The sequence below is a fragment of the Alligator mississippiensis genome, chromosome 6 (assembly GCF_030867095.1).
Source record: "Alligator mississippiensis isolate rAllMis1 chromosome 6, rAllMis1, whole genome shotgun sequence".
Classification (NCBI taxonomy): domain Eukaryota; kingdom Metazoa; phylum Chordata; order Crocodylia; family Alligatoridae; genus Alligator; species Alligator mississippiensis.
In genome coordinates this window covers 66,173,186-66,197,354 of record NC_081829.1, presented here as the reverse complement: position 1 = coordinate 66,197,354, position 24,169 = coordinate 66,173,186, and the positions used below count along the sequence as shown (strand labels likewise).

The following is a 24,169-nucleotide window of genomic DNA, read 5'->3' as shown; positions in this document are numbered from 1 at the left end:
TCTCCCAAAGCAAGTCCTCTTCTCTCAAGCCAGTCATGGCAGGAGGACCTGTGAAGAACAAAGGAAGTGGTACAAGGACACCCTGAAAGCATACCTTAAGAAGGGTGGCATCAACCTTACAAATTGGGAAGTGCTGGCTGATAACAGGTGTCAGTGGCACTACACCATACATCAAGCTACAGACCACTTCAAAGAAGACTGTCTTGTTCACTAAGTCCAGAAACAGCAGAGGAGGAAGGAAAGTACGCAACATCCTGGCCAACAGCTGTGCCCCTTCCCTCCTCCCCCCTCCCCCCCCCCCGCCCGGCACTACTTGTCATATCTGTGGGAAAATTCGCAGAGCACAGATTGAATTTTTCAGCCATCTTAAAACTCATCGATAATCCCCTCCCAACCCCCACCTCCACCCACTGGCAAACTCCATCCTCATATTGAGAGATACCCAAAGATTTCAAGGCTGAATTGGTCTGGTCCTAAATGCCAGACATGGCTTTGTGTAACGGTTTTTTCACTAAATTAAATATCGCTTCATCAGCTGGTATTTGTTTCTAATAAAAGAGTTACTCTTTTTTCATGTATACAGCATGTACCACAGCAGTACCTTGGAAGTTTATGTTGATTTACTTGTCCAACATGACTCACAAATTAGTTTTTTTCATAATTTTAATACGATTATTTTCTTTTGGATTATTTGTTGTTTGTCTACTTCTTTGTTTGGGGAAGTGTAGGGTCGCTGGGAATAGGTGTGCTTTAAAGCAAAGCAGGTAGGCGCATAGTGGACCTGAGCAGGTACAGAACAAAACCAAAAATATTAAATAAATGCAACCTGAATTATGTTCTCACAGAAGAATTCTACTGGGGTATAGTCTGCATATGCTAGCTAATTGTGCTAATATTTCATGGTGCTTTGAATAATATTCCCTTTAGTTATCATAGATGTGTCCAGGTTGTAAGCATATGTGGTATATACAGTATGAATTCTGATTCATTTCACCATGAGGCTTTAAATCAAGGAGAGAACTAAAGCCACTAAGCAGTTTACAACTTTTTCCATGGCTCTTCCTTCAACTTCCAGTGATAGCTTATTTCACTCACTTGCCTGCAAAAGCTCATACCTCTCTGAACCATTTCTTCTCTGCCTTTTATCTGACTTCAGACTAACACAGCTAATCATTTCTGTACTCACTAGCTATGGCCCTCTCTATAATCATTTGCTATCAGCCATGCCACTGAAACACTCAAGGTAAGATTCAAAGACAGTATGTGGGGTATGTGGCTGAAAAAAGTAGCCTATGCAATATGGCTATAAGGGTAGAAACAGACATCACCCTTGTGCTGCCATAAAAATGTTTATGGAGGTACAAAGTGAAAGCAGATAGACATCCATAGCTTCGGTCAAACTACAGATGCTCAAATTTGTGGCCATTACACAAGACAGTAATAAAATTGGCTGCTTTATTGTGGCCTATATCTGCTTGCTTATGGCATAAGAACTCAGGCAGCATAAAGCTACCCTGGCACTCTGGCTTCCATGGGGTTGGGGCTGCACAGGCTTGAGGGGCCCAGGGATTCACAGCCAGGATGAACCCTCTTGAGCTGTGGGAGTGCCTGCCTGCTTTCCTCACTTACCTCAAGGAAGCATCTGGGTAAACTGGGAAACTCAGTGCTTCAGGATGCATGGGGATTCCCCCACTCACCAACATGGAAGAGCACTTCTGCAAGCAGGGGTTTTCCTCTGCTTATAAATGAGTCCCAAGTTAGGGTGCAGCAACCAGGGATGTCTATAGACACCCTAGGGCATGATCAGCTGCTTCACAGCTAATCTTGTTCCACTGGAGATACCTGTTTCCAGCCTAAGAACATTTGGACTGCGTCTGCACAACAGCTTTGCAAGAAAAAGGGAAATGTATGGCATACTCCCATTCCTGATTATTATCTTTTATGGGATGGTTTACAAAAATGACTAGCTCATAACTGGCCTGTGGATTAAAATATAGAGATTCAAACATAATAACCCCATCTCATTCGATGAATATATAGTAATATGAAGGGCTGAAAACTCACCAGTCTTTCATTTCCAATTAGAAACATTTTTATATGACTAATCTAGAAAAGGAATTTAAATGTATTTGAATGCAGAACATCGAAAGACCCTTTCTCTAGTAAACCTGTTTATGCTCAGTGACCTTGGCCTCGTACAAAAACTAAAATGAAATGTCTACTGACCTAAATTTGGAACATAAACAAGAACTTTGGCAAGATATACAGCTTGCAGTCAGACTACATGATATTTAATTTTGTTAAATATTAGATAATGTATTAAACCCAAATGCGTTAATGTATTAAATCCAAAATCCCTTCCTTTAAAGAAGGTGCATCCTCAACTTGCTAATAAAGTAAAATACACAAGATAATGTTAATATGCACTTTTGTTGTTGATCTATGCTGGAGAATATTAGAAGATACTTAGGAGCCAGTGTGATGGCTAGAATATGATCATTACAACCTATGCCTACCATTGCATTGTTTTCAGTGTCTAGGATTAGTCTTTCTGTTCATGGCAAACAAAAGAAAAAAGGTAAAAACAATGGCAACATCACATTGTCTTCTAATTTATTGAAGTTTGAGAGTTGTTCCACAGGGCACTTGGAACATTTTATTGTGAAACATCCTATGCATGTTCCTATAAAAATACTGCTAAAAAGGAAAGGAATGATAGAGGAGGAAATTGCATCTTTCCCTTCCTTTCCCCCTCTTTATCTCCTGCATTATTTTCCTGATTTTTTCCTTTTCTCTTCCAAATCTCTGATCTTCATTTAGTTTTCTCTTCTCTCTCTCTCTCTCTCTCCCTCTCTGCACTTTTCCAGCATTTCAGCCTTATTTGTCCAGTTTTTGATTCCCTACCAACTTCACCTGTTGTTTCTTACCTGTGTTCCTCTGTCCGCTTCTGTCATCAGCATCTACCCACTTCTTATCTTCTTTATCCCCCCTCCCTTCCCCTCTAGTTTGGTTTCATTTATTTTAAGTCCCTGCTGCTGTAACTGCTACATAGCTCTTTTGCAATTGAATGATACTGGTGCTGCTTTGAGAAGTACTAATTTAATATAATACACATATTCTTGTCATACCCATTTGAAACCTGTTTGTTCAAGGTGTGAAAATGTGAAACATGATAAAAATGAAAACGTTGCAGACGTACTCTGTCATTTAACACATTGATAACATTAGTCATGATTTTCTGCCATAAAACACATTACTAAAATTTTACCTATGCCTTTATATGTTCCAAAGGTCTTGAGATTATGTGACACTGATTCAATGGAAGTCAGTAATCTTTGGAAGAAAGATCCCATTTGAAATGAACACATCAATGGTGTTGCATTTTAATGGAATATTGGGCTACAAAGAATCAAAGGGGTGGACATGACCATGTTTCTATATAACATTAAACAGTTAAGCAAAATTCAGGGTTTTGAGTACAGTAACCTCAACTTTGCTTAGTTACTGTAGCAAACGCACTAAAAAGTTAATATTGAATTTGGAAATACAGATAAAGATATACTAAAGAAAAAGATGTAACAAGGCAAAATAGTTTGAGATTGAAAATGAGTGGTTCTGCAGAATCAGTTTACCAAGAATATATCAGAATCCCTTTTTCAGTGAGAGAATATCAGTTACAGTCTCTTAGAGTGTGGACAAATAATTAACCTGTGGTAAAGGTGGAAAAGCAGTCATATTACGTAGCCTCTGATTTGAATTAAAACCATTTCTGTTTGCTTACCTCACATTAAGTAGAAACTAAACTGAAGTAATTTGGTTGCTTGCAGACATGAAAGAAAAAACATTTTTAGTTAATGCTTCTTGTGACACCTCCCTTCATGTATCACACTTCTTAAGGAGACTTATTTGCTTCATTGAGCCACATGGCGGTAGCATTCACTGAGCACCTGCAAAACAGCAAACAAACAAAAACACCAGATGAATACTATGTGGATAGCATAGTTTTTAATTCCACTTATTTATTATAAATGTTAATGTTGTATGCCACCTACTTAGTCTGCTTTCGTAAAATAATCCTGCAGTCTTCCAATAACCAAGTATATTTTCTTTATGAAGGTTGTGACTAGAGTACAGAAAGCTCTAAAAACAACAGACCACTGCATATAGAAAAGCTGCCATAAAAAAGATACACAGAAAGCTTAGTGAAGTCAGGTGTTACAATGAGCTTTAATTTGTGAAATCTCATTTCAAGCACGTGTGTGAACTCCTGGACTGCAGGTATCAGAGATGACAGTTTATAGAAGTACCTTGTTTACTTTGTAGTGTATGGCTCTGGAATGAGAAGGGCAATTCATAAATATTCCCAAGTAACTAACAGATATTTCTCAGGAACAATGTTAAGGAACTGCCCTTAAAGTCTAAGCAATAAAGAGTTATAACTGCCCAGCCCACCTACAACCTGTTATACTGAGTTATATGCATAAGAAATTGCAAGTGAGGCATTTTGCTGGAATGCTGTCTATCAGGCATCCAGCTGTGCACATGTGACCCTTGTGGCTAATGGCAAGGAACCATGTCTATTCGTCTTCCTCTAAATGATTGCTTCTTGGCTTGCTTACTGTTTGAGAAAGTGTTTAACAAACAGGAAGCAGGAGAAAAAGTTGAGGAGGGAAATAAGGGGCTCTTAGCTTCCAACTGGCTTTTCAGGGAAGAAAATGCAAACCACTGGGACAGCTGGTTACTTGCTATCTTTTAGCAATGACTATAGGTACAGTTTTGTAATACCTGCGAGGTAGATCCCCAGGCCACATTTCTTAAACATGGAAGGTATTTTAGATACAAGCTTAAAATGATGATTTTGTTTCATAAGCCTGTGATGGACTCTCATCTTGAATAGACACACAAGGGACTGTGACCAGAAGTCCTTACTCTAATCCCGCATTTCCCACTCTGAATGTGGGGACTGAGGGAAGAAGTAATGATGCAAATAAATGGTAAGTGTGCAAGTGGGCAGACCTTCTGCATTGTGAAGTGCTCTGGAGTAGCCTATTTCATTTCCATGTAAAGCTTGTCCTGCACAAGGAAAATGGTAGTTACTCGCCTGAAGAGCTTTACTCCAAAAGGCAAATACAAAGAATAAATGATACACTAGCAGACCCAGGGGGAATAACTTAGTTTACTGGGGTTATTATTTATGATTACAGGGAAACCATATAGCTGCACCTTTTCTCCAGGATATTGTGTAACAGTGCTCCTGCATGCAGTCCCAGGTATTCCTGAAGACATTCTGTCTGCCTCTATCTTCAGGCAGATTTCCTTCAGGAACTTCCACTGATGCAGTACTTCCCTGCACAGTCCTGTAAAAGCTACAGTCTGGTCATACATTAAGGTCCAGAATAGAGCAGGATTTCTTTTCAGGCAAGTTTAACCCCTTAAGTAGGCTGATTAAATGGAAGACTTTATAGATTGTAACTACAGGGGCAGCAGCAGATGTTGCAATAATACAGTGCAGGATTCATTATCTGCTGTATTTTCTACTATTCAAGGAGGCTGCTTTTACACAAGCTTGTTTTGCTTTTTTTTTTTAATGAAATGAGGTAAATTCAGCTCACTCTTGCATTCAACCCACTCTTGTAGCTTAAAATAGTTTTCATAAAAACAAATTCCTACCATGATTGCAAGATTAAAGCTGCTGCGTGGGCCATATACTACAAGTATATGATCTTGTATCCCATGATATCCTTATGGAAAAATTGGAAGATTGTGGACTAAACTGCTCAACAGTTCAGTGGGTGGAAAACTGGTTGCATGGTAGGACCCAGAGAGTTCTCATGAATGGATCTGTGTCATCCTGGCGAGAAGTGGCCAGTGGTGTCCCTCAGGGGTCCATGCTTGGACCAGTGCTTTTCAACATCTTTATCAGTGATTTGGATGTGGGGGTGAAAAGCTCACTGGCCAAGTTTGCAGGCGACACCAAGTTATGGGGGAGTGTGGCCATGCCAGAAGATAGGTTGCAGACACAGGCGGACCTGGACAGGCTGGAGAGTTGGGCAGACAGGAACCAGATGAAGTTCTACACTCAGAAGTGTAAGGCACTCCATCTGGGGGCAAACAACCCCCAACACACCTACAGGCTCGGTGGCAACAATTCAACTTGCACCACGGCCAAAAGGGACCTAGGGCTAGTGATCGACCATCACATGAACATGAGCCGGCAGTGCAATGCTATGGCCAGTAGAGTAAACAACATGCCGGCATACATTAACCGTTGCATCTCATGCAAAATGAAGGAAGTGATACTCCCACTGTACTCCTCACTGAAGACAGTAGACTACAGCTGGAGTAGTGGGTCCAGTTCTGGGCGCCACACTTCAACAAGGATGTGGAAGAACTTGAGAAAGTCCAGAGAAGAGCCACCCGTATGATCAGGGACTTGCAAGACAAGCCACAAGAAGAGAGGCTGAGGGACTTGGGCCTCTTCAGCATACAGAAGAAAAGGCTGAGAGGGGACTTGGTAGCAGCTTGCCACTACATCAGGGGAGTACATCAAGAACTCAGTCACCAGGGCACCCTTGGGGAAGACCAGGAGCAATGGATACAAATTCCTGGAAGGCTGCTTCAGGCTCAATTCCAGGAAAAACTCCTTCACAGTTAGGGTGTCCAGACTGTGGAATAAACTCCCTTCAGTGGTGGTGCAGTCACCTATCCTGGAAATCTTCAAAAGGAGACTGGACAGTCATCTCACTGGGGTCACTTGACCCCAGTTGTCTTTTCCTGCCTAGTGCAGGGGGTCTGGACCTGATGATCTACAAGCAGAGCTGACCCAAGCAGGGTGCAGGGCCTGGGGTAAACCAGCCGATGCCCCACCCCTGCTCCAATCCCACGCGCCCCGGACCCGAAGAAGCTTCCACCGCCACTGGCAGCAGTGACGTTGGTAGGGGCGGGGGGAGGGGTGGTAGCAAGCAGCTGGATGCAAAGCCGGCGGCATCAGCACAGTCACCGCAGCTGTTCCGCCCAGTTTCGCAGGGCCAAGGGCAGTTGCCCCAATTCACACCCCCACCCTACCCCCAGGATGGCCCTGTCTACAAGGTCCCTTCCAGCCCCTAACAATTTATGAATCTATCTAAGTGATTTGTATTGTACTGTACACAATGGTTGTCTTGAATAATGCTTCAGAAAAGGACAATAAAACATTATCACACAGAGGAAACCCCTACTGAGAATTCAGCAATTTACTACATCACCAGTTCACAGACTTCGGTCACTACTACATGGTGAATTACTGAGGGAGTTGATGAGGAGTTGCAGTCAAAATTTTTACATTTGTATGTGTTGTGGCATGGGGATGGAGAAGATCCCTTTAGAGTAGGCACCTAGAAAGACTGAGGCTGCGACAAAGAATGAGAAAATCACGCCCCTCCACCTGCTGTCTCCATAACTTCTGAACCCTTCTATGCTGAGCTCCTAGCAATCAGCTGGCTCCACAGCCTTCTCAAATAGTACTTTCTAACCAGACAGAAGATAGAGAGAGAAGGAATGCAGTGATGTTACTACTCTTCAGTCCATCAGCAGATAGCATCCCAATACTGTTGTCCCTTCAGTAATCATACACTACCTGTGGTGACCCTGTCAGTCATTCCTCAGGAAGTACATCTCCATCTTACCTATGCAGAGGACACAAAGCCTCCTCCAAAGTTCAGTGAAAGACCCTGCTGACTCTAGGGGACTTTGGATCTGGTTTGTGGACTTCACAGTAATTTTCAGTGAAGACTAAAAATACTAAGCATTCATACAGCAAAATGATCTTTCCTTTGAAATCCCCACAAAAATGTCTGTTTTGTTAAAAGTAATGAAACCCTGGAGAGAGCTGCATAGAGAAAAATAATTCAGCCTGTTGCAACCCATTAAAGATTTGTAATATGTGAAGACTGTCTCTCAGGTGGTAATGTAAGAATTTTACAAATAATTCTAAAGAAAAGAAACTAACGAAAAATGAATATGGGTGAAAACAGTAGGGGGGGAATTTGTAAAATAGGTAAAGTGATGCTGTGCATTTATTTTTATATATAGTACTACAGAATATTTACCATGATAATATGGTTGTAGAAATATATAATGGAAGTCAAAACAACTGCTTGTTTATTTTGGCCACTAATGTATTCTATTCTATTGCTCTGTAATTTTTCAAGAAAAATTGTTATAAAGTCTTTCTTTAATTAGAATTACATTGGTGTATTTCAGCAGTGAAAGTATGAGATGGATAAATATGAAGAAATGTACCATCTCTCTTATGAACTGAGTGGTCATAACATTGCTAGAATAAATTAATTTAAATAAAAAGCAAAAAAGTTTCAATTCCGTTTTTCCTCCCATTTTCACTTGCACATTATTTTCGTTTTCATGAAACAAATGCTGGCATTCAGCATCTGTCATCGTATATATTTTTGTAAAATTAAAAAATGTGATACATTTGGCATGTCTTGGTGATAAAACCATCAAGATTCATAAGCAGTATCTTCAACTGTAGGAGCTTACCTACAGTAGGCTATATAGTTTGTGCTAACTTTAGTTTATGCACATTGAAATGGCCTCCATCTAAATAATACAAGTATGTCAGTATATTAACTAATAATATAATGGGTATTCTGTATTCCTGTTTTGATTTATGTTCATATGGTCCAAGGTCTCTGGTATTTTAGTCACCTTCCAACAGGAATCCCACATTGCTTTACATCCTGCCAGGAACAACTAGGCAGTATGCATCCTACCAGGACTGAAGCCCTTGAAAAGTATTATCACAAAAATAATGCATACAAAGCTGGGACAGCCAATTAGAATCATGTGTGGAACAGTAGGCAAGGACAGATCAGGAGGAAGGAATGGTAATCAGCTTCTAAAAAAACCAAGGATGAAAACCAGTTTTCCAGCCATGCTTGTTCATGTTATGATAACCTGGACAGGACTTGTCATGGTATACCACCAGCAATCTGCATTTCATTGAGGAGAGTGCTGAGTCAATCCAGGCCACTGAAGACTCTGGGATCAACAGAGACTCTAAGGAAGATGCTTACCTGCAAGCCAGGATCTCTTCATAACGCAAGAGCTGAAAGGCTGAGAAGGTGCCAGTGGACATCCAGTATGAGAGCACAGAAGAGGGAACCCCAGCCAGTTTGTATGTAATGCATTGTATTGAAATTTCTAATAAGTGGAATTAAATGATACAGTATACACACATTGCTGGGGGGAGGGTTTTGTGTTTGGTTGGATTTCTTACAGATATCCAGTGAATGATACAACCATTTGCACACCTACCCACACCCACCAGTAGGTGGGGCTATTCCATGTTGTGTTTGTCTCATGTTGCTGTCTGGTGTTATGTTTGTAAAGCATTCAGTCAAACCTTTGGTCTTGTACAGTAAAGATAGTAAAGCCCTTTTGCTCCCTGTCTGATCTCACTAGGACAAGCAAATTCCTATAATACACAAAACTGATGATGAGGATGGGATCCCAGTGAGCAGGATCCAGCTAATGCTTCATTGTGAACTGTAAATGCCAAGTGCTACAAGGGAGGAGAAAGGGAGCTATACTGACAGGGCTTTCTTCCCATAGTGTGTTCAGTAGTTGGCTTCTAACATGTCAATGTTGGACTACAAGAATTTTACATTGTGCAGGGCCTCCTGCACTAACTGTGATAAGTTCTATGATGAAATCCTTACAATAATGAACAATCACTTTGCATTGACTCCAGCTGAAATAGACGGTTCCATTTCATCCAGTGCCATCAACTGTCTGATAAAAGGGTTCTGGCATATGTAACTGAGTTGCATCAGTGGTCCAAAAACTGTAATTTTAGCACCAATCTTGCGTCTTTCCTGAGGGCTCAGTTCATGTAAGGGGTTCAAGATGAAGCCCTGCAATGCAGACTGATGTCAACTGGGACTCTCCAGGATCATTCCAAAGGGGATTCTCCAAAGAAGTTCCAAAGGGGATTATCCAAAGAAGTCACCACCAGCACACAATAAATTCTTCATCCCTGAGAAGCTGCCACAGGTGCAATACATGCCATTAACATGTATGCCATCATTGCAAGCACAAGGGTCACATCAAATGTGTGTGTTGTCTAAGGTTCAAGCCACACAGAAAGAAGTCAAACAAGCAGGGTAAGATTTCTGCTGCCACAAATAATGTTGCTGATCCAAATGGAAATTCAGCCAGTGGAACACTCACAGACATCTACACTACAGGGTTTGTCAACTGTGGACATACCTCCCCCATAGAAGAAGAGACCTACACTACAGTGAAGTTGCAATGTGTTCTGTATACTACAGACAGACTCAGGCTCTGAGTTAGCCTTAATTTTAAGAGAGACATATAACTTGCTATGGTCTTGTAATCACTCCTCTGCTGTTCCATGCAAAGCAGGACTTGCCAACTTTGCGGACTTGTCAGCAAAAAGTTGATTTGAAAGGAGAATGTTACATCAGCCTCCACTGTGGGAAGAATTGAGGGGTCCTCTTTCTCATAGTTGCTGAAGGACTGTGAGCAAACTTGCTAGTTGGAGAACAGTTTGTGCCACTGGGCAGCAAGTTAACAGGAATGTACAGTGCTGTAATGGACACCATTCAAGATATCCTAAAGAAATTCAGCAACATTTTAAAGAGGAGCTAGATATATACCAACACCCATGATTTATTGCTCCGACTAGCACCAATTTGAATGAAGCTTTGTCATGTTGCATTTGCCCTCTGTCCAAAGACTTTGCACACTGACACCCACAGTAAGACACTTTCTAGATGTGTCAATCAGATGCAAGGTTGAATTCCAGATAATGTGCTGTCTACCTATCAAGAAAATATTATAGTGCCAATGGGACTGATTTTTATGAGTCCATCAGCTGGTGTTGTAGACCTGTTATATGCTCCAGCTGCCGAAGTGACTTGAGAAAGCCAAAAGAACCTGCTGCCAAGTTCAATGAGATACCTCCAGCCCCTGAACTGAGTCATCCAAGATGAGTCATTCTCTAACCCAAGTACTTAAACTTATCAAGGGGCAAGAGATATTATGTTCTGAAGGTTACGTGTGTGTGTGTGCACACAGTCCTAGCAGGTGAAGCGGTTCCGTGCTATGTTTGTCTCCTGTTGCTCCCTGCCGTTATTCTTGAGCATTCAGTTAAACGTTTTGTTGTTTTTGTTGCTCTGTGTCTGATCTCACCGGGACAAATGATACACAAAAAAGATGCTAAAATAGATTGTTGCTTTCAGATGTTCTCCAACCTCATCCAAGTTATCAGCCATCCACAATTTCCTCCCAGCTCCCTGCCAAAAAGAACCCCTCTACACTGAAAGTGGCAGGATAACACTGAAAATGTTCTGACGATGGGATAGGGGAAACGATAAAACATTATTTTAGTAAGAGTTTAAATCACAGACCATCTCTTTCTTTCAGTTTCTTGGTCTGCTAGACACCTAACTTCACAAACCCCCTTTTCTTTCCACATGTTCAAAATGGCCTACTCATGTTGGCCTTCCACTGCCTGACTAGGCAGAATTAAGTAATAAAACTTGATAATGAAAGTATGTTCAGTAAATACTATTACACTACTGAGTACTGAGGCCCTATTGAAATTAAATTCATCCCATGCTTTGACAGTGCCCTGTTTTGAGGTTGCAACTCTCATAGTGTAGATAATATAACATTTCATATATTGACAAGTTATAGTCTACTCATTTTTTTAGCAACCTATATTAAGAGACCTTAGAGCATTCTGGCTAGGCTTTTCTAATGGTACAAAGTATAGCACCTAAGCAATAAGTAAATTTTGTTTAAAATATGTATGAAATGCATAGTAAGATACTGATGAGAGTTACAGTTCACTGGTAAATTCAGGTTCCAAATAAGCATGGCAAAACTTGTTTTATTTTATGGTTGACTTTGTGTGTTTAAAAAAAATTCAAAAATAAAAAGAGGCTACCAGGCATCCCTGGTCCTGTGCACCTGATATCATCATTTTGGAGGCAGTGGGTTCCTGTCTTGTCATAATATTTTGACCATCTCTAAACCTACACATCCTACTTTTTGGTGGGGCTCTCACCCTTGTTCTCTCACATACTGTGCAGTACATGGCGTGCGGGCATAACACAAGTCAAGGATTGTCAACAGCCTCTAGCCTTGTCAAGAGCCAGCTTTCTTAATATGCGCTCCATTGTCATCTTGCAGCTGCTAAGGCAATAGTTAAACAATTCCTTTCTATGAGTCTCTTGTCCAGTAAAAAGCTTCATCACCCAGAGAAGTAGAGGATAAGCTAGTCTCCTGAATGACAGTGGGACTATTAATACCAGTAATGTCCTATAATGGCTATAGGAGCAAATCTGCATTTTTCAATGTGCATATGATAGTTGATTTTCCTAAGTATCTGTCACAGTGATCAAACAGTTCTTGGGGCACAACATGAACTCAGAGACGGGAGGGACAAAAAATAGGAATATGGTTCCATTTATTGAAAAGCAAGTCAGGAGCCCCGTGCATGCATTCTATTGAGAACTACCTAGCAAGTCTTGGAACATGTACCAGTATTGCCTTCTTAGCAGTAGTGCCCTCCTAATCAGTAGCACTGTGTCTTGGCGCACTGGTCTGAACTGCTGCTGCTGCAACTTTGGAGTGAGCTCTGCTAAATAGTGCCCCAAATTCTGCTGATCATCACAGGAATATAGCACAGTCCCCACTCACCAATTATCATTTGTATCCTGAGCCCCAAAATGGCACGGCATAGAGAAAAATGAATCCAAGAAAAGTTATCCACAAGACACTAATCATATCCTCCCAACTCTCATTTTTGTCCTCAGTGTCTCATCTGCAAATCTGAAGCTCACCTGCAAAGTGTGGCATGCAAAGGCATTTTGCTTGGCACGCACGCTTTAGCACAGAAATGTGTTGGAAATCAGCACAACTAAGTTCAAGGTATTGAGTGTTGGGAATTAAAGGTGGAAACAAATTTGTTTTTTACAGGAAAAGAAATTAGAGGTGGTATCTGCATTTTAATACCTCGGAATCTATTCTAATAAAAATCTGAGCCAGAATAAGCATGTGTAAAATGGAAACAGTAGGGTCTTAGGTGGAGTTCTGTCCTTGTACGATAACACAGGTAGAAGAGAAGTTCTGGCAGCACTAAAGATCTATAAATCTAAGGTATAAAAAAGTATTTTTAGAGTGTGCATTTCCTCAGAGCAACCTTATTTTTTCCCATTTTCACCTGTTGCTAGAATATGCTTTTGTTTGAATTCTTGTGTGAAACAGTAACAGTGAGGTAATAGAGTTAATGGTAGCACAGCTACATTGTTATTTGTATTGCCCCTCTTCATTGACTCCTTGAGAATGGCACAGTATACTCTACAGGAATTTGAGGTTTTCAATTAGAAAACCTAAAGAATAAGCTGGGTAATGCAGGTGGTGGGGAAAGGAAAGGCTGCAAGCGTCCTGGCGTTCCTACCATTTCTAATTGTTCATAAGCAATAGGATAACAGTAATAATAGACAACAGTTCAGTGCCATAATTCATAGTACTTTTTGATGAAAGTGAACGAAGATTGTACATAAGTATGTTTAAGGTTTCCAAGTCAGAAAAAGTAAATTAGTTGGACATGGGAAAACTAGATAAAGAAATTTGTCTAATAATTAATTGTTCATTTTTTTATCTGTGATGGAAGTTTGTGAAATCCTGAATGGTATTTTACACTGGTGACATAAATCATTAGGTCCATCTTCTAAAGAGACTGGACCAATTCCATATCTTTGTAAACATGTAAACAGTTACTGCCATTTGCATCAGCATTTGTGACTCTCTGCTCCATTTGTTTACATTACGTTTTGCTTCTGTAAACAGCCCTGTAGATACTAAAATAAGTGCCTTGGGAATTCCATTGAACAGCCTCGTATGGAAAAGTACATACAATGAACAACTTAGAAAAATATGGGAAGGAAACACCTTCTGCCCAGGCTTTTTCACCATTTGCAAATTCTGCAGCTCACTTGCCTGACTAGATGAGTGAACCTTGAACTAGTTTGGCCCAGTGCAAGCACCGCTGTCGCATCAGATTTACACTTTGTACACAAGGCAAGCTACTTATTTATCTCTGAGAAGATTATTTCTATCAAATGAATAGGTTCTTTCTATTGGTCTGAGCAATAGATATATAAGATTATATCCTGAAATTACTCACAATGCGGATGTTCATCCCTGAAAGGACTTTAGGCCAACGTACCCTTTATGTAGGTTGATCACAATTTGACCATATATTAATGAGCAAAACCAACGTAAACATTTTATTGTGTCATTTTAGCCATAAATACTAGACTCTGAGACCTAGTTTTCTGACAAAATCAGATCTGTCAATGATATATATCTTACTTGTACAGCATTCAGGGTAATAAAGAGTTACTCATCCTGAGTCTTTTGTGTTTCCCTTTTGCAGGTTACAACACCTGTCCCCAGTTGTCCAGGACAAATGACTCTTCATATCAATCCTTCCCTTATATGTGGGGGTGATGCATTTACGCATTCTAACTTTGATGGCTGTATAGAGTCTGCCATGTGCATTGTAGAGGCTATAAAATGTAATTTATAATGTTTTTATGATAGATTTTTTTGCATATAATTTTAAGTTTGTGCTGAATCCTATCATGATGCATTAAATGTTGGTATGCTGTTGGCAAAATTTGACTCTACTTTACAGAAATAAACAAATTTGAAGACACTGGATTTTACTTATGTTTATTTGGGTTTTGAGGATTCATTTGATGTTTGTGTTTGGATGTTCTGCAGTAAACAAAACTTCTGTGACCTGATTCTATTGTGTTATTTTGCACACACTGACTTCATTGAATGTTACAAGCTTAAAGAGTAAAAGGCACTTTTGAAAACATTACTTGCTGCCTAACTGAATCTTTACATTTATACAGTCTGGCTTCAAAATACTTCTGAAAGATTCACTCAGACACTGTACTGCCACGCGTCCTTGACCTTTGCCCAGAACTGTCATTGACATCAGTATTGGGAACCAGCATAATATGTGGCTAAAATAGTTACAACAAAGATTTCCAAACACAGGGGCCTAAAGTTATGATGTTTTAAGCTTAAGGCTGTATACCTGAATCAGTGGCCTGGCGGATTAGTGCCTGCCTGAGATACTGAGCACTTGACAGTTTCGTTGACTTCATGAAAAGGTGCTGGTTTCTCTAAAAATTAAGTCTCTAGTTTAGGAACCAGGAGTAATATTGCTGCCTCTTGTCCCCCATACCCATCCTAAATAAGTGTAATAAGTAAAGATGATCATTGTAGCTCTGGGACAGGCTTTTGTTCCAAGGCAACAGAAACTCCATTATGACTAGCAATATTATTATTTACTTAATCTAGTCAAATCTGTGCTCTGATGTGTAATTTATTTTTACTATTACTTAACAGTAATTGTCAAGACTGTCTTTGAATGCAAAATATGTCACTAAGAGCTGTATTTTTGCAAGATCCATCTCGTTACTACAAGAAATGTCATACCAGTAAAGATTGTTACCTATCCTTGGTAAAGTCCAATCATAAGTGTACAAACTGCACACATCAAGGAAATAATTAAGAGGGAGTAAAAAAAAATGCATTTACTTGTATCTCTGCCTCCCTTGTCTCACTAGGTCTGTTACCTTGAAGTGTTCTCTAGAATATACTTTTGCATCTCAGCTGTAACAGTAAGTTAAATTTAATGTATTTAATACAACAAAAAACCTACTGGACCAGAAAATAGATGCACTTAAAATAGTTCAATAATTTGCCAGTTTAGTGGTTCAGCCTATAGTGCATCAAGCCTCAGGGCTTTGATACTTTGCTGCCTAGAGAAAAACTGATCCAGTCTCCAAAATAAGAAGTAGTCTGGTGACTAAGGAAAAGGGACAGTAACAGCAAATATGGAAGCACACACCATTATTTTAGTGGACAGGAAATGCAACAATGAGGTGTAGAAAAAATGTATAATATATTAATATAGTTACAAAACAAGGTAAGAAAAATAATCATAAACATGGGTTTCTAAGTTTAGAGTTACATAGGCAACACTATGAAATTAACCCATTTAAATCATAGTAATTATGCACTATAATAAATTCCAGACCTTAGATACTTTATTGATAGAACATTTGTAGATGCAGATTTGTTGTGATATCTCTGTGCAAATATATAATGAGAAGGAATGAACAATGACAACACCCAAACTAAATGAAAATTATTATAATGGTTGTAAGAAATATGAACTGACAAAATGTCTATTATTTGCAGCTATTTCTGTGAAGTCATGTTGTAGTTGCTCAGGTATTGCCTACAGAAGTCATATACATGTTGCAATTTTTACTTTAATTCCCACTTAAATCGTACATGGCTGTTTCAAAATTTTTAGGTTCCTTCCTGTATAGCAACAGGTAAAAACAGAAATATTATCCTCAGAACATACATATTTAACTTCTATATCCATAAAGTAAGTGCAATTCAAACTACTTTTCTTAGTAGAGCTCTGTCTCAGCTTTTCACAGATGTGAAAGCTTTGACAAAAAGCTGAAATATGAAATATATGGGGTTCTTGATAATAATTTATTTAATAAAGTGCATTATTAATGTAACATTTAAATTACATTTTAAAAGATTCTGAAGGCTTAAGTAATGAGGGAGGAGAGAGAAATGAAGTACTGAACTGCATTTCAGAGCACATATGCTTTTATTGATGTTTGCTTTTTGTCTTTTGTCACAGGCCAGCTGGGCACTGTGAGTATATTAATTTAGCTACTGGGCTGTTTGGTTTGGGATCAAGGAGGCAGAGTTGGGAGTAAAACAATGGCAAATTTATTATAGCTTACACACACACAACAGTTAACAGAAAGATAAATGTGATAAGCAGATAATGCAGTATTAAAGAGCTAACAGTAAATAATAACAACAGATAATAACAACAGATAGATAGATCAATCTGTCGCAGGCCAGCTGGGCACTGCGAGGGTATCAGCCACTGGCTATTTAAAACAACAAATAGACAGACATGGGTTGGCAACTTATCAATAGTCCCTCAATGCCAGGTGCGCGCCAGCTGATTCCAGTCAAGTCAGGCATCCCCAATCGATGCTGTCAGAGGAATTACCGGGGAAGTTCCCTTAATCAGGATCCGATCCTCACGCACACCGGGGTCCGGGCATGGAACAACAGTGACCGTTCTGTTCCCTCCTTCCTGTTGGTCACCTGATGCACGCGCTTTTTTACCTAGTTTTATGCTAATCTGTTGGCTTTAGAGCCATTCACAATCTTGTTCTATAACTGTTTCCCTATGGGATTAAAAGGTGTTAAAAATTATTATAAAAGGTTACTACCCAGACTTGGGTTTATCCAATAAGCAATTTACAATGAAGCATCTTCAGGTTTGAAATTAACATTACCCCGCCTAAATCCAACCCCTTTAGAACTCTCTGACTATGCTTTTTTGAGATGTGCTTTTCCTGAAATGTGCTGGGTAGGCCAGGTGGTTGAATCCAGTTTTTATCATCATCAAGGCTAAATTCTGAGCAAGAAAGAACCGTTAGGTCAGCTAATTTTACAACTATAGCTTTGTCTATAGTTGTAAAATTCCAAATGCCTCTAAGAAGCACATATTTATTGCTTATTAATTTCTTTGGTTCTGGCCATCACAGTCTATAGACATATTTTTAAAGCAAAAATATTGCAATACATAACAAAGTACCAACCTCCAAAAAGCCAGGCTTAGAATGGTCTGTCTTGTTTAAAAAGAAATGTTGAAGCTAAGGTATTGAACTGTTTCATGAAACAGTAGAAAGAGTTATAAACACACACATGTCTCATAGAGGTACAATACTGGAATGACATAACAGGAATTTGGATTAATCAAAGTTGTCAAGGAAAGCTATTCACCTTTAAAATAAGCGTATTCAAGTGATAAATGGGTTTGGTAGCTGCTTGATTTCATATGTGCTCGCTAATAAGTACAGCTTTAGCTTAAATAAAACTTTATAATACATTGGTAAAAAAGCTTAACTAATAACTTGCCTTCCTGCATGTCCATTTTAGATGCTCAAGATGACAGATTATAACAAGCAGGTGGATTTTTTCTCCTTTGTTTCTGGGCAGGAAAAATGGATCTTGAGGAGAAGAGTTTTACTAGTGTTACTTTTTGTTTAAAAAAAGCAAAACTATCACTGAGGTACTTTACCAGATCCTGGTATCAGATACAACATGCTGTTTAACTCAATTAAATCAACAGTAAATATGAAAGCCAGTGAATTTACTTGATTTACACGGATGTACCTGGGATCATAGAGTCATAGAAGTAGGGTCGGAAGGGACCTTGTAGATCTTCAAGTCCGACCCCCTGCCTGGGCAGGAGGGAAACTGGGCTCAAGTGACCACATCCCAGGTAGTGGGATCAAATCTGTCCAGCTCCCTCATACAACAGAACCACTCTCCCTGTTCTGTCAGTTGGAGTCGGTGCAGGACTTTTCACTTAAAAATGCTACCTATTGTCAAAATGAGAATGGGAGTTACGAATTAACAATGTTCGGTTAATCAGAAACTACAGAAAATCATCACTTTATTGTTATTTTATTCATCCATGTCTCTCATTGACTTCTGAGAATTAAAAAATTCCATGGTGAGGCTTTCTGCAGACTTGCCTGGAGCAAAATCTCACTTAAATCTGTTTTGGTGATCCTGATTTCTGTCATTTACATTATTCCAACTTCTTTCTATCTCATGAGGCAACTACTATGACAAGCAACTGTGCCCTAAAGGGCAACGAAACTAGGCTGGAAATACTGTTGTATCATTCAGTCAGGTTACACTTTCTCTCTCCAGTACAGGAATTCCCAATTATTTATTTTCCCTAATAGACAAATATTGCTGGTAATCAAGAGCAATATATTCATTTGTTAAACGGATTTTATTGAAATAAACATGTGATATATAAAGGGCTGGTTTGCACTCCAGTTTTTTATAGCTGACATTTTGAACTATGTAGTTTTAAAGTGTGAAGGAAATCATTATTTTAAAGAAAGATATAAAAATCCATTTACCTTTCACATTTTACATAGTTTGTCTTACCACCTTGATTAACCAAGCCATTTGTTTTAACAAGTTTTTTTATTTCTCTTCTAGCTTTTTTCCTTCCCAGCCTATTTCCTTCGTTCTGTGTTGAAACCTTGTAATGCTAAATTTGTGACATCCCAGTAGTTTCCTTTGCAACAGACCATGGTGTCATAAACACAAGATGATAACTTGACTATAGTTTTAAGCAATATGAGAAATTGGAACTATTCAGCAAAATGCCCTTATTAAAGGATATTTCTTCTTTAATATGAAAGAGACAGTAAGAGTCTAAATCTATTATTAAGCTTCTGTATCCCCAATTGTGTGTATATAGAGCTGAGCAGGCAAAGAAGGCACAGTCTCACACCTCTTAACTTGTGTTTCTATAACTACCAATATTCTGTCCTTTTAACTTTTGCTTTATGAAAGTCCTCATCTAAAGGAGGCTTCGTTAAGAATGGTTCTGAATGAACTCTAGTTATGCAATTCCATTACTTAGAGCCTTGTTACATAGTAATTTTGGGCAGCTCCTGGAACACCTTGTTAACACATTAAACTAGTTTTATATGCTCGTTATGCAGCTCAAAGTTAGGCCACTCCAGGGAGGATTATCTCTGATCCGTGTTACCCAACTCGTGTTACACTAAGGTTTAGCCACTCTAGGCTGTGCCATCAAATTTGAGGAGGAATGTTAAGAAAACTCCAGTTTTGGCGATGTACAGGGATGAGAGAGGGAGAGAGATAGAAAAGTATTTTAGATGGTCACTGTTATTTTCAGAGATGTTTTGATAACTCAGTGATGGGCAGTGGGCACATATATAAATCTTTCCCCTTCATAAAGTTATTTGCTTTAGAATCCCTGTAAGCATCTTCTGTCATTTCCGACTGAGTTTGGCTGCAATTTTTACCAGTTATGTGGAGTTGGCAGTCACTGACGTAGGACATGAAAGGGCTCATCTTTGCACAGTATCCTTGCAGCATGTGACAAAGTCATTTACCATATTTCAAGGTGTATAAGTTAAGGTTTGAAGTCCAATTTTTAACTCTCAAAATTCAACCTCGACATATACACTGTGTCACTTATACACTGCGTCACCAGTGCAAGCAGCAACGGTCTCAGCACTTAGCTGGTGCGGCCCCTTCCCCTGTGAGCGGCACTGCCTGGGCCGCACCAGTGCCACTCTCAGGGGATGGGGCTGCACCAGCCAAGCACCGAGCCTGACACAGCTTGCAGGAGATAAGGCTGCACCAGCTAAGTACCAAGCCCACCCCCGGCCCTGTACCCTGTGAGTGGCACATCCCCAGCCGAGCCCGTCCCTGTCCCCTCCAAGCAGCACCAGGCTCAAAGGAGATGGGGCCGCGTCAGCTGAGCACTGAGCCTGGCCTTGTCTTCTGCAATCAGTGCTGCCAAGCGCTGAGCCCAGCACCACTCACAGGGGATGGGGATAGGCTCAGCGCTTGGCTGGCAGGCCCCATCCCCTGCGAACGGCACTGCCTGGGCCACACCAGTGCAGCTCACAAGGAATGGAGCCGCATCAGCCAAGCACCAAGGCTGGCACCACTCACGGGATGAGGCTGTGCCAGCTGAGTGCCGTTCCCTGCAAGCCCAGCTCTGTCCCCTGCAAGCAGTGCTGGGCTTGGCAGCACTGCTCACAGACAGGGCCAGGCCAGGTTTCAAAGAAAGAAAGAAGGAAGCAGCAGAAGAAAACAAAACCACCAGCCAACTCTAAACAAAATACCAACCCCCTTTCTTCCTGTAGCCTTGGACAAGCTGCAGGACATCTCAATAGCTTCTGATGGAACATCAGAAGTAACTTTAGGTAATAGTCTAGCTCAGTGGTTTGCAACCTTTCTCCATTTGCAGATCCCTAAAAAATTTTGAATGGAGCTACAGACCCCTTTGAATTGTAAGTGTGGTATATTCACATATATTTATTTAATTAATCAGTCATCTTTTGCAGACCCCCTAGACAGAGGTCTGCAGACCACAGGTTGAAAACCACTAGTCTGGCTCATCTTTCTCTCACAGGACTTGGATAGCCTGTTCCAAGAGGGACAGGCTTTGGCATCCATCAGGCATCTCCCAGGCCAAAGAATTAGGGTCTGCCCTCTGACATAAGCTTGTTGTTAGGCTGGGTTTTCCTTTCTCTTCTCCCAGTATGACAGGATCCCAACTAATCTCCTCTCCCAGTTAACATGCCATACAAAGTGTGATGGTGTGGGCCTCCAGCAGTTCAATCATTGTTTGGGGAGCCAGATTTATGCACTCTGTCACATGTCCCCCTCAAAACAGAAACCAAACAACTGAACTGTCATATTCATGAGATAAAGAAAGATAAAACTCAATGATTTTTTTTTTTGATGTCTTGTCAGCCAATGAAGCACCTGGAAGGCATGAAAGACTGTAGAGAGAGCTACCAACCCATTATGCAAAGATTGCTGTTTTTTACAGATTTCCACCCACAGAGGTGTTGTAGACTGTATCTTGGGTAAAAGGGTTCCCTAAGTAAGTAGTATCTAAGGAAGTTCATGGCACTCTTCATCACCAGGATCTCCTTTTTAATCAGCAGATAAGCTTCTTGCACTGGAGAACAGTTGAGGCTATATCTGGCTACCATTTAGATAGGCTTCAGGAGACTAGCTCTGTCTGAAGAACCCTGCCCATCAGTTACTGGGAAGCCACAACTGTCAGCTTGGTGACAAAGTTCAATGTGGAAAAAGCAGTCTTTTCTCTGGACCTGTGACAAGGGCATTTCCCAATGACTCTGTGTGATCAAGGTTGGTAATATTCTGGCAGCCTCCAGCTGCAGTAACTAATGTGCCCTGCGTATTGGATACATTTTGAGATAGCATTGATCTTCTCAGAAATTGGTGCAACAGTATGATATGCCATCAAGTTTAGTTATGGGCACAGAGGGATTTCATCAGGAATTTCTCCACTCACTTCTGCCACTTCCAAGTAGAATGTGTTTGCCAGAATATTTGTACTACTTCTCTCAGCTGCTTTCTTGGAAGTGTTGGATATCTTCCAGATGCATTGTTCCAGTGCTGTGTTGATTTGGTGGTAAGTCAGCTGGGCTTAAACTGGTAAGGATGAAAATACAGGTGGGAAAAGAACCACTGATACATTGCACGTGGGCTTTCTTTTTGTCTTCGGCTGTGCTTATTTAGATATACAAATTACAAGAGGTCCTGAGATGGCCTCCACACCCTGGAATACTAGGTTTTGGCTTGGTATGGCCCCTCAGGAAAGAGCAACTAGCTCCAAGTATGCAGCATCCTCATTAGAGAGAACCCAAGTGGACCATGGGGCAATCCTCTTTGATCCAGCTCCATTGCTTTTTGTACAGAAATCTAGAATATTGCTTAATGTTTCCAGCAATTGTCAAGGGCCTACAACTGCAATACCCTCCCTTAGAATGTGACAAGTTCCTACGCTCACTCAGGGCTCCATTGCCACAGTGAAGGGAGGGGGTGATTGTTTTTACCAGTCCCAAGGATAGGAATTCAGCCTCCTGGGTCTGAGGTTCCCCTGGAATGTACTTCTTCAGGTTGCAAGCAAATGAAGAAGGAAAGGAAAAATAGAAACAATCAGTGAGCCCAAATGCGAAAGAGAGCCTTTTGAGGGGGGTCTTGGGCAACCTGTAGTCCAGTCACCAGAAACCACCATTAAGCAATAGGGAAGCATGTTTTCCTCTCAGGAAGCCAGAAGAAACCAACCTCTCTTATCCTCCATCAACCCTCCTCCAGAAACTTGGGGGTTAAAGCTCTGTCCTCCTTCCACAGCTGCCTGCTACTGAGTTGAGTTTCTCCCCTTCTGAATTCTTGGACTAGTCCTGACATACTTTGCAGGTGTGGTACCTTATAGCTCATAGCAACTCCTTAATCTCTTCCTGTCTGGTGCAGGGTATGTGCACTTTATCACAAAGGAGGATAATTTAGAAATTGAAGTAATAGAACAAATGAACACAGCACATATATCCTAAGATACAAATGTTCTGGGAGACAGCCTAAGTAAACAATGATTCAGTGCAAGGATTGAATTGAAATCTGATAACTGCATATCTCTGGTGTGTTGTAAGGCATGGTCACATAGTTGCAAGACTCAAAAAATCAGTAGTGTTGGAATTAGGTTGTAGCCATGATAGTGCAGGAAATATGCAAGAAACAAGGATTGTTGTGGGTGATATCTTTTATTGGACTAAGTGCATGGTTAGGTAAGCCTGGACAAACTTTCAAATTGCATTCCAAAGCTTGACTAAGTCCCTGCACTCCACTTCATGTGTAAAAGTGTAAAGAAGCACTTGAACAGCAAAACTCCTTTGCAGCCATAAAATTGATCTTTGTGGGAAGTGAAGCTGTGCCAGACCAGAACACCTGTGGATCATGAATGATACTTCTAACAAAAGCCTGAGGTCAGCTGGAACATCATGTGCAACTCAGACACCTGGAACCATCTGCACTGGCCTTTTCCCAAATCCTACAATGCACTTCACTAGCTGCTCAGTTCTTGTCTCTGCTATAAACACATTGGTTCACCTTGACTTGTTACATGTTAATTTCCATGTTCTGTGATGGGAAAATGCTAGGGAAAACTGTGTTCTCCAGAAATCTCCACACTGTTTTGCCGTGTACCTATAACCATGCAATTATTGTATCAAAAACACAGAGCAAATATGATTGCATTTTAGGGGAGGGCTTCAGCTGCATAGTTATGTTTCTTCTCCTTGTGACCTGTAGCCCTTTTTCGTTGATGTCTGCTTTTCTTCTCCATATGCAGTGGAGAGGAGCATATGTTTATTATTTAGTATGTACACTCCAAAGAAACTAAAAGCTAAATACTACTGTCATATAATCATTCACAGTTCCAGTTGACTTCAGGGACATACAAGTTGAGGTTTACAAATTTTGCAATGCAATTGAAAACTACTTGCATTTCAACATTTTTGCATTTTATGAACTATAAAACAGGTTTATTTCTAGAACTGCTATTGTACACATTTATAGTAAAATATAACTTTCTTGCTACAAATAGGACCATTTGCTCAAGCAA

At 40.3% G+C, this 24,169-nt stretch overlaps 1 protein-coding gene and 1 long non-coding RNA gene across 6 annotated transcripts in view; one reads left to right on the top strand and one right to left on the bottom strand.

Moving 5' to 3' along the window:
* Nucleotides 1–24,169, bottom strand: part of LOC109282396 (uncharacterized) — a 170,751-nt gene that overhangs the window by 40,256 nt on the left and 106,326 nt on the right. The window contains exon 2 of the long non-coding RNA XR_009463066.1: nucleotides 3,782–3,947. This is a non-coding gene — a long non-coding RNA (uncharacterized LOC109282396). The remainder of the gene's footprint in view (nucleotides 1–3,781; nucleotides 3,948–24,169) is intronic.
* The window catches only part of RNLS (renalase, FAD dependent amine oxidase), a 179,420-nt gene that overhangs the window by 148,276 nt on the left and 6,975 nt on the right, over nucleotides 1–24,169 (top strand). For 3 of the 5 annotated variants that reach the window (XM_059729944.1, XM_059729941.1, XM_059729940.1), the window contains one exon: nucleotides 14,468–14,749. The exons of 1 other annotated variant lie outside the window; for it this stretch is intronic. In XM_059729944.1, the coding sequence (XP_059585927.1) occupies nucleotides 14,468–14,620 (153 nt within the window). In that variant the 3' untranslated portion in view covers nucleotides 14,621–14,749. Of the gene's footprint in view, nucleotides 1–14,467; nucleotides 14,750–15,677; nucleotides 15,732–24,169 lie in introns of those variants that run through there. One more of the 5 variants, XM_059729942.1, reaches the window with a different exon arrangement.